This window comes from Nematolebias whitei, chromosome 18, assembly GCF_014905685.2.
Source record: "Nematolebias whitei isolate Nwh7 chromosome 18, NemWhi1, whole genome shotgun sequence".
In the NCBI taxonomy this organism is placed as follows: domain Eukaryota; kingdom Metazoa; phylum Chordata; class Actinopteri; order Cyprinodontiformes; family Rivulidae; genus Nematolebias; species Nematolebias whitei.
Window position 1 is genome coordinate 16,286,517 of NC_056515.1, and position 9,758 is coordinate 16,296,274.

At 39.3% G+C, this 9,758-nt stretch overlaps 1 protein-coding gene across 1 annotated transcript in view; it reads left to right on the plus strand.

Moving 5' to 3' along the window:
• The window catches only part of ogdhb (oxoglutarate dehydrogenase b), a 35,355-nt gene that overhangs the window by 4,298 nt on the left and 21,299 nt on the right, over positions 1 to 9,758 (plus strand). The window contains exons 3-4 of the mRNA XM_037692154.1: positions 2,381 to 2,569; positions 4,191 to 4,284. Coding sequence (XP_037548082.1) covers positions 2,381 to 2,569; positions 4,191 to 4,284 — 283 coding nt within the window. The remainder of the gene's footprint in view (positions 1 to 2,380; positions 2,570 to 4,190; positions 4,285 to 9,758) is intronic.

Below are 9,758 nucleotides of genomic sequence, written 5' to 3' on the forward strand. Positions count from 1 at the left end.
CCATACTATACCACACCACACCATACCTCACCGTACCACACATACCACACCACACCATACCATACCATACTATACCACACCATACCACACCACACCACACCATACCACACAATACCATACAATACCACACAATACCATACCACACCATACTACACCACACCATACCTCACCATACCACACATACCACACCATACCATACCACACCACACCATACCACACCGTACCACACCATACCATACCATACCACACCATACCATACCATACCATACCACACCATACCATACCATATCATACCATACCATACCACACCACACCACACCATACCACACCATACTGTACCGTACCACACCACACCACACCATACCACACCATATTGTACCGTTCTTACCATACATGCCATACATAACATATACCATACTGTACCACATCATAAGCTTCAGCTGAGAAATGATGGTGTCTTCTTGTTCTTTTTGTTTTTCTTCTTCTTCTTCTTCACAGCAAGTCATCCTCCTCCATCTCACTCTGTCCTCGCTCCAACTACCTCCATGTCCTCTCTAACTGCATCCATATATCTCCTCTTTGTCTATTTTCTGGCAGCTACATTTCTAACATCCTTCTACTAATATACCCACTGTCCCTCCTCTGGGCATGTCCAAACCACTGTCCCTCCTCTGGACATGTCCAAACCACTGTCCCTCTTCTGGACATGTCCAAACCACTGTTCCTCCTCTGGACATGTTCAAACCATCTCAGTGTGGTCTCTCTAACTTTATCTCCCAGTTGTTCAACCTGTGCTGTACCTCTGATGATCTCATTCCTAATCTTATCCATCTCTCAAAGTTCATGATCAATAATCCAGGTAAAAAATCCAACAATGTTCAGGCGGGTCATCTGGAATACCCCCCCCCCCCCCAACTCCTCTGAGACAGCCATAGCCAAAGTTGTTCAAAACATCAAAGTTGATGCTCAATAATCCAGGTAAAAAACGTTGATGTTTTGAACCACTTTGGCTATGGCTGCCTCAAAGGAGTCGACAGGGGAGAGGGGGGCCCCAGAAACCATCTTATCACCAACAAACTGGTTGGTCCACTATGTTGGTGTGCTGCTTGTGGGACTGAGTTTGTTGTAACTCCTGGGACTGATGAAGTCCTTTGGATGAAGGATGAAACGTCTCAAAAAAATAACAAGAAATAAACTATCCAGATGATCTGACATCCTTCCTTGTCACTCCTAAGGAGAACCTCAACATCTTAATTTCTGCCACTTCCAGTTTTTTCTCCTGTCTTTTTGTCCATGTCTCTGTCTCCAAACCATACAACATAGCTGGTTTTATCTCTAAACCCTTCCTTTGACCTTTTGCTGCACGCTTGTAGCCTCACTCTTCCACCGGCCTCCCTTTCATTCACACACATGCACTCTGTCATGTTATGGCTGACTTTCATTCCTGCACCTCTCCAAGTTCTCTTCCACCTGTTGCTGTTTTGGTAAAAACTTCAAAAATATATTACGGACTTGTGTTTTAAATGATCCTCTGGTACTACTACAACAAATTTATATAAAGAATGGACTGAAATACTGTACAGCTATTTTCATGCTGGCTAATGTTGACTACCTTTGGCGGCCATTTTAAATTGATTGACTTTAAAATAAATTAGCTGTAAACGTACATTTAATTAGAACTTTCTGAAAATGTCTATAATCCACACAGTGGTTCGTGAGATATGTTACCACAGCATTTCTGGATTAGTTCATCTGTGCTTCATCTCCTGCATTTAAGATCTTTAACAACTCATCTTAAAGCAGAGTTTCATCTTTCTCATTTCAGGCCCCGAACCTAGGCTTTGAAGATGTTCAAACTGTTATATTAATCTGGTTTTCACTCATTTTAGACAGATTAACTGACTTTATAGGACTGACGGTGACACAGCAGTAACTCCAATAATATATCCAAATACATTTCAACGTGCACACCTGCAAAGCAATGCTGCCTAGCTTTTGTCCAAAGGCAGTGTTGAATTTTAACTGCAAACCTGCCATAATCTGGCTCTACAAAAGTGGAACACGTAATCTAATCTGACTGCTGGAAATCATGTATCTCCTGTGATTGCTGTAAAACAATCTGACTCTTTCTTTTAACTGACCTTTCCACTGAGCAGCAGGATGAACATTTTGATTGTCCGGTTGTGATCAGTGGCTGATTTGTTGACTGACTGTTTTCTTTTGTCATCTTTCATTTTCCACAAAATGACAGTTTAAAAATGTCTTTTTGAATAACACGTGTTTGTCTCTGTGGTGTTCATGATGGAACACTGTCAGTGTGAATAGGTGGATGAACATCAGACTCCCTGCACAAGTGAAATGACATTTTTCCTTCCTTTAGTCCTGGGATGTCTTTTTCCGGAATGCAAACGCTGGAGTTCCACCTGGTGCGGCCTACCAGAGCCCTCCACCACTCGGTGGGCTGTCTGAGGGTCAGGTCGGTGTCCAGACTCTCATGGGTGCTCATCATGATGTGGAGAAACTGGTGAAGGATCATCTAGCAGTGCAGTCTCTAATCCGAGCCTACCAGGTAAACTACAAACACACATACAGTACCACTGTGACATCATTTGAAATATGAATATCTGATTGAATATACAAAATGAAATGCATGTTGAGCAATAAAATATTTAATTATTAACATTGGAACAAGAGATTCAGAAGGATTTAGATCTTATACCCATTTCACAAAGCTTCACAAATGTACACCTGCGACATGACACATATCAAGTCAGTCCAGCTCCGACCAAACACACTGTAGTGCGTCTTGAATGAGATTATTTTTTGTGCCATGTTCAAATTTGCGCATTTTTTGTCAAATTTCTTATACCACTCTTGTTTGACTGTTCGAGCGTATTCTAACACACAAAATGACTCTTTTTTTTCTTTTTACTGTCAACGTTCACCCTGAAGAAAGAGACAAAGTTCAACTTAAAATTTCACAACTCATTTTGTTAGAATCTGAGCTCATTTACTCATGAATGGACTGTGTTATTAGACTATGATATGAGGTCAGTTTCTTTAGACTGACACTGACTTTGTTTCATGACAAAATCTCATACAAGACCTTGTCCTAGATAAATGCTCAATTTAAGCCTACAAATGTTAAAGAAACCCAACGGGATATAAGAAAAGATGAAAATCAGTGTTTTCTCATAGTTCCATCTTTTTGTTTGAAGTCATTCCAGTTGTGCACAAACTGATGGACTCATGTACACATTGAACTTTTTTTTATACATTTTATAACTGTAAAGATGAGGTGCTGGTCACTTCCAGTAAATCTCATCCTCAGTTTTGTACTTAAAATTGGAAAAACAGAACAAATAGGTGAGTTTAGCAAGTCTAACGTAAGTACAGTAGTCCCTCACTACTTTGCGGTTCGTTTTTCACGGACTCACTCTATCGCGGTTGTTCAAAACAAGATTGGACATGACACACAATTGTTTGATTGATGGATGAGCCACACAATCAGCATGAAATTTTTATTTAAAATAAATTATTTATAATTTAGCACCTGCTGCATATTTGGGCAGCCCATATTGCAGGATAAACTTCCTGTTGCAGCTGAACAACTGTTCTACGTGCGGAGATGAGAAGTGGGCGTGGCCAAAAGCGCTTGCAGGTGGCAAAGAACAGAGGAGGCAGGGAGCTGAAATCATGACATTCTGTGCTCTTTTAGAGCGTTTAGAGTTTAGAAACATTGTTTAGAATATTGCAAGATTGCAAGAGTGTGGGAAGGGTTTATATATATATATATATATATATATTTATTTATATATATATATATATATATATATAAATAAATAAACTACTACTTAATACTTGGGCTACTGTTCCTACTTCATGGTTTTTCACTTATCGTGGGTCTTCAGGGTCCGGATCCCCCGTGATAAACGAGGGACTACTAGTCACTGTGGCTGTCAGCTGCTTTTCATACCTAATATGTTTGAGTAAAAACAAAGAGACTGAAGTACGAGTTGATCTGGATATTTGAAAACATTTAACTGAGACAGGAAGCAGACAACCTTTAACCCACATCAGCAGTCAGCACTGTACACACTGACGTGTGTACACACCATGCACAGATATACTAAATGAGGCTGACTAGTCTTCCTGGATACACACACTGTGCCTCGCTGCCCTGTTTGTAGGTTCGAGGACATCACATAGCGAAGCTGGACCCCCTGGGGATCAGCTGCGTCGACTTCGATGATGCTCCATGTACTGTTGGTTTCCAGAACGTTGGTGAGGAGAACTATCTGCTTTACGCTCGTCCCCTTTCCTTTTATTATTCATTTTTTTTAAATTGTCAACATATTTTGATATTTACTGTTTTACCTTGTACACCCCCCCCCCCCCCACATACACACATTCACACACATATATATTCAAATTTGATTGATTTACTACTGTTATCTTTACTTTTTTTGTCAACATAAGTTCATCTAATTATAAGCCATTTTCATCAGATCACTATTTATTTTATTTTCAGGAGTTTTCTTTATATTTTTCTGTTGTTTAGAAGGCGTTTTGTGCTCATAAGACTTTTATACACTTTACAAGCTTGTTTTTGACCTCTGAATGACCTCTATTTGAGTGTTATCTGGCTCTAAAACTTCCTCTGAAGTTGAACAGGTAGTTCAGTAAATCAGATCTGGCTTCCTTGTGATTTTTGCTCAGCTGTGTTCATGCATTTACTGCTGTGTTTCTTTAACTGGGAGTCATAAAGAGACAGGACCTGCACTTTAATTAACACGTGTTCTGTACAGAATAGCAACATTTGCTCAAACTAAATCAGACACTTGTTTTTGTTAATTACCTGAAGTACAGGATCTTTATTAGAGGCTATTTCAGCCTCAGTATGATTTATCGTGGCCTTCCTAAAATACTTTTTTGTGACATTTAAAAATAGTATAAGATTAAGCATATATAAACATGTGTCTACATCAATGTGAACCCATATGAAGTCATCTGGGCACCCGTTTATTTCTGTTGGACTTTTCACAGTTGTTGGTATATTTGTTGCCTGTTTTTGACCTTGAGCCGATCCACACGATGGAGAACACATAAAACTTTCTTCATCATATCTAGAATTCAATTCTAGATTTGCGCCGCTCAAGGCAGCTGCATGTTGGAGTGGCTCTGTTACATCCATTCTGGGATGTTGCTTTTTGAAAACTTAAATTCCTCTTTTTTTAGATGTGAATCACATTTTTCGGATGATTGTTTCCTCTGGTATCAGATGCTGTGCAGCTGGAAGGATTTTTACTGAAACCTTTTTACTTTTGGACATTTGTTATGATGTGTAACCATGGCAACAAGGTGGTTTTTACAACTGGGAGCAGCTGATTAACATCTCAAAGCTCAAATAATACCTCAACTACAACCTCAAATCACAAATAAGTTGTAAAGGAGGCGCCGTGGATGTGTCTTCGTCTACCTGGTGGTGGTGCTCAAGTACCTGACCACCGAAATCTTGGAGCTGGTGGGAAACACGGCTCATGACAATAAGAAGACCAGGAGCATCCCCCGACACCTGCAGCTGGCTGTCTGCAATGATGAGCTGCTGCTGAGAGGAGTGACCATCACTCTGGGAGGAGTTCTATCCAACAAATAAACAATTTGGGTTCTGCCCAATAAAAACTCCAAAATGAGTTCTGCCCACCAACAACTTGGTGGTCCTGCTGCCCAGGAGGACCGAGAGGCCCACCAAGTCCAAGCAGTTTCTTCAGATCCGCTATAAGACGGACCACCACAAGAGATCCTTCCTGCCCACAGCCATCAGCATCTAGAACAACTTTTAATGAAACCAGGAGAATGAGCTACATTCTCCTGGTTTCATTCAAATGAGCTCCTCTGGGATTAATAAAGTATTTTTGAATTAAATAGAATTGAATAAGTGCAAAGACACCCACCAGTCAAAACATTTAATATAAAATTTGCAGTAGATCAGAAGCGGTTCAGCAACATTGTTTAAAAAAACAGTGCACTTTGACTTGAGCAATTGCTTACTTACAAACTTGATGTGATATAGCGTTTCCTTTTAAGCATGCTCATTATGCAACATTCCAGTTTTGGCTGGGTCAACATTAAATCAGTGCAGAGGCAGCATGGATGACATGTCTAAAATAACCGTTCTGCTTGTGCAACATATGTGAGTTTGGATTTAGAGACTGAAAGACCAAACTCGTTCTGTTCCTTCAACATCTGTGTTGTTTTAGATATGATTTGTGTGTTCAGCCATTGAGCTGTACTGTTGTTACCATAATATTGATCACACTATCTGCTGCTGCCTGCTTGCTGTGATGCAGGGCTGCTGGTTGGACAGAATCAGGCAGTAACTACTAGACAACAAATATGTAAGTTTCTTTCGGCTGCTCCCTCTTCCGGGGTCACCTCAGCGAGAGAACTCGCATGAAACATTTGGCTTTGTTTTACACCGGATGCCCTTCGTGATGCAACCCAAGCTGAAACATTATTTATTATTAATTACAAGACGTGGCACTGACCACTGAGCTAACGCAGCCCCCACCAAAAAAAAAAAAAAAAAAATGTAATATTGCAAATATGTAAATATGTTGTAAAGGTTTTTCTACATTTTTGTAAAATGTGAGTTGGAGTAAATATAAAGTCAAGTTTTATTGTTTCTTATTTTATTTGAATGGGGTAATAGATCAATAAATGTGTGGGTTATTAAAAAACAAGCTATTTTAGACATGTAAATAAAGTTAAATAATTTTTGCACTTTAAAACCTAAAAAAATTCAACTTTCATAGCTGGTTCCAAACTGTGGCGAAATGTTGACTTCAGCAGCATGAATCTTAATGTCCACATGTTGCTGTCCTTCAGTTTGTTGTCTTCTTCATCATGTTTTTGCAGGATTTAATTTATAATGCAGAAAAACTTCAGACGAGGGGAAACAATCCTTTTTTCTGTGTTCCATCCTCATTTTCTGTTAAGCAATGCAGCTGCTGTGAAGCTTCTGATGGAATCTCACAAATGTTAGCTTCATTTTGATACCAAGATGGTTTAAACAGACTGTAACTAAAGTTCAAGTTGGAGTTCCTCAAGGTTCAGTGCTTGGACCATTACTCTTTAGCTTATATATGCTTCCCTTAGATAATGTTATTAAACAGCATGGGGTAAATTTTCATTGTTATGCTGATGATACACAATTATATTTGTCCATGAAACCCAATGAATCCAATTAGTTACTTAAACTACAAGCATGTCTTAAAGACATAAAAACCTGGATGACTCTTAATTTTCTCCTGTTGAACACAGACAAGACTGAGGTTTTATTTTTTGGACCTGAGCACCTTAGGAATTAATTTTTCAGTCTTTCTCCCTCCTTGGATGGCATTAATCTGTCCTCCAGCTCTAATGTTAAAAATCTTGGTGTTATTTTTATCAGGACATGTATTTTATCCCCCACATTAAAAAAGTTACTAGAACTGCCTTCTTCCACCTGCGTAATATCACTAAAATTAGAAACATCTAATCTAAAAATGATGCAGAAAAACTGGTCCATGCATTTGTCACATCTAGACTACTAGAGGACAAATTGACCTCATTTCCTTAAATTAATTGTTAAAATTCAATAGTTTTCATTTGATACTATTTCTATCTTAACATGTGATTCTTGACCTGCCATTGTGTATCTGTTCCTCCTTCCTGTTCCTACCAAACCCAGTCGGTCGAAGCAGATGGCCACTTGTCCTGAGCCTGGTTCTGCTAAAGGTTTCTTCTTCATGAGGGAGTTTTTCCTTTCCACTGTCGCCTTCATGCTTGCTCAAGACAAGAGTTCTGCGATGGAGTTAAACTCAAAGCAGTCTGCTCCTCAGATAAATAATGTTAAATTATTATTTATAAATATGAATGTTTCTGTTCAGTGTCCTGAGACGACTTCTGTTGTGACTTGGTGCTATGTAAATAAACTGAATTGAATTGTCACTGCTGTGAATCACTCAGTTTCATTTGAGCATGTTATTTTAGAGCAGAGACCAAAGAAACCCCATGGAGTTTAACAGGTTAATGTTTTTTGACAAGATGAAAATATAAAAGCTTGGCTCTTCAGACCTTCTGCACTTTACATTTCTCATTTAGAGTAAGAACATAAACCTGAGCGGCAAGGTCATCAGTTATAAGGCCTCTGATCACATGAGAAATGTTTGCACATAATCCAAGTGCTCAGAACAGTATTTAATAGTCTGAGAAGATTAACATTAAGAAATTATGGTCAATCTTTAAACCTTCAAAGTGATCCAGGAAAGAAGTCAAAGAGCGAAGAAACATCTTTAACATTAAAGTAGAAAGACAGGTTATTAATGATTTACAACATTAACTAACGGTTATTTGACTCTTACAAAGAGTAAGTCATTACTACACATGTTTGTGTTTTTGACTTTCTAAGAATCAAACCTACAACCAAGATAGAATATTAAACTAGAGGAGGATAAACACAAGCTGCAGATGTTTCCTGTGCTCACAGACTCATTAAGAGATGAGGAAAGAACAGGTTTTGACATTAGTTTTATTTTGCCGACTCAGTAGTCTCATATAAACGTGTCAATAGCCATGATGTGTGTTACACATGCAGCACTTGTATCAGAACACGCTGTACTGCAAGTCGTGTTCCCTGTCAGATAAGACAGCAGACTTTATGACGCTGATAGCTGATGGAGCATGTTAGCTGACGTTGGCTGATGTTAGCACAAAGCCCAGCCGAGCCTTCAGGTGCAGCCTCATGGCTCTGTGCTGTAATCTCCATGTGTTTGACTTGTTCAGTGGCATTTATTCCTCTGAGTCATGAAATAAAACAGGGTGTGTTTTTTTTGTAAGCCTGATGAGGAAACCTGCTCTATAGCTGGTACTAACCAACTTTCTGTTGTTAATTATTGGACTCTGCTGACAGAGTACCATATTTTCCGCCCTACACGTCGCACTGACCCGTAAGTCGCATCAGTCCACACATGTCTAATAAAGTGGAAAGTAACAGAAATACGTTGCTTCAGCGTATAAGTCGCAGGGCATGCAAATTATGCAAATAAAACACGATTTATAGGGCGAAAAATATGGTAAACGTGGTTTTTAGCTTTTCTTGCTCCTGACATAAATGTATATATTCTTGTTGCAGTGCTGTGAAAAACATTAGAACAAAGTGAACAGCGTGTGTGCTGTTTGTGTGTCTGATGAAAATGTTCGGCCGCTGAGCTTAAATCATGTGACTGTGTGGATTGTGTGGTTGCTAGGTGTCTTGTCCAAGCATCAGTGAGAGGTTTGCCAAGGTTTGTCACTAGGTCAGTGTCAGAGCCCACAGGAATGTGAGAACAGGTCTCTTACCTGCAGTCTGTGCTTGTGACTCCACGTCTCTTCTGAGTTTTCCGTGTTACTGAAATAGTGGAAGCAGGACAAAAATCTTAAACCCCCAGTCTGTACTTTAGCATTGCTACAAAAACAAGGATGACAAATGTTGTAGTTTAAAACTTAAAGGTGGCTGATAGAATGAAGCCATTATTTTCTAATCTAAAATGCTATTTTTTAAATAATATAATGTTTTTTTTTCCCACCTACCAGTTATTTTAAATGTCATCTTGCACAATGACTGCTGGAGGTAGATGCCAGCTCTCCTGTGTCCCTGGTGGATGGATGGATGGATGGATGGATGGATGGATGGATGGATGGATGGATGGATGGATGGATGGATGGATGGATGGATG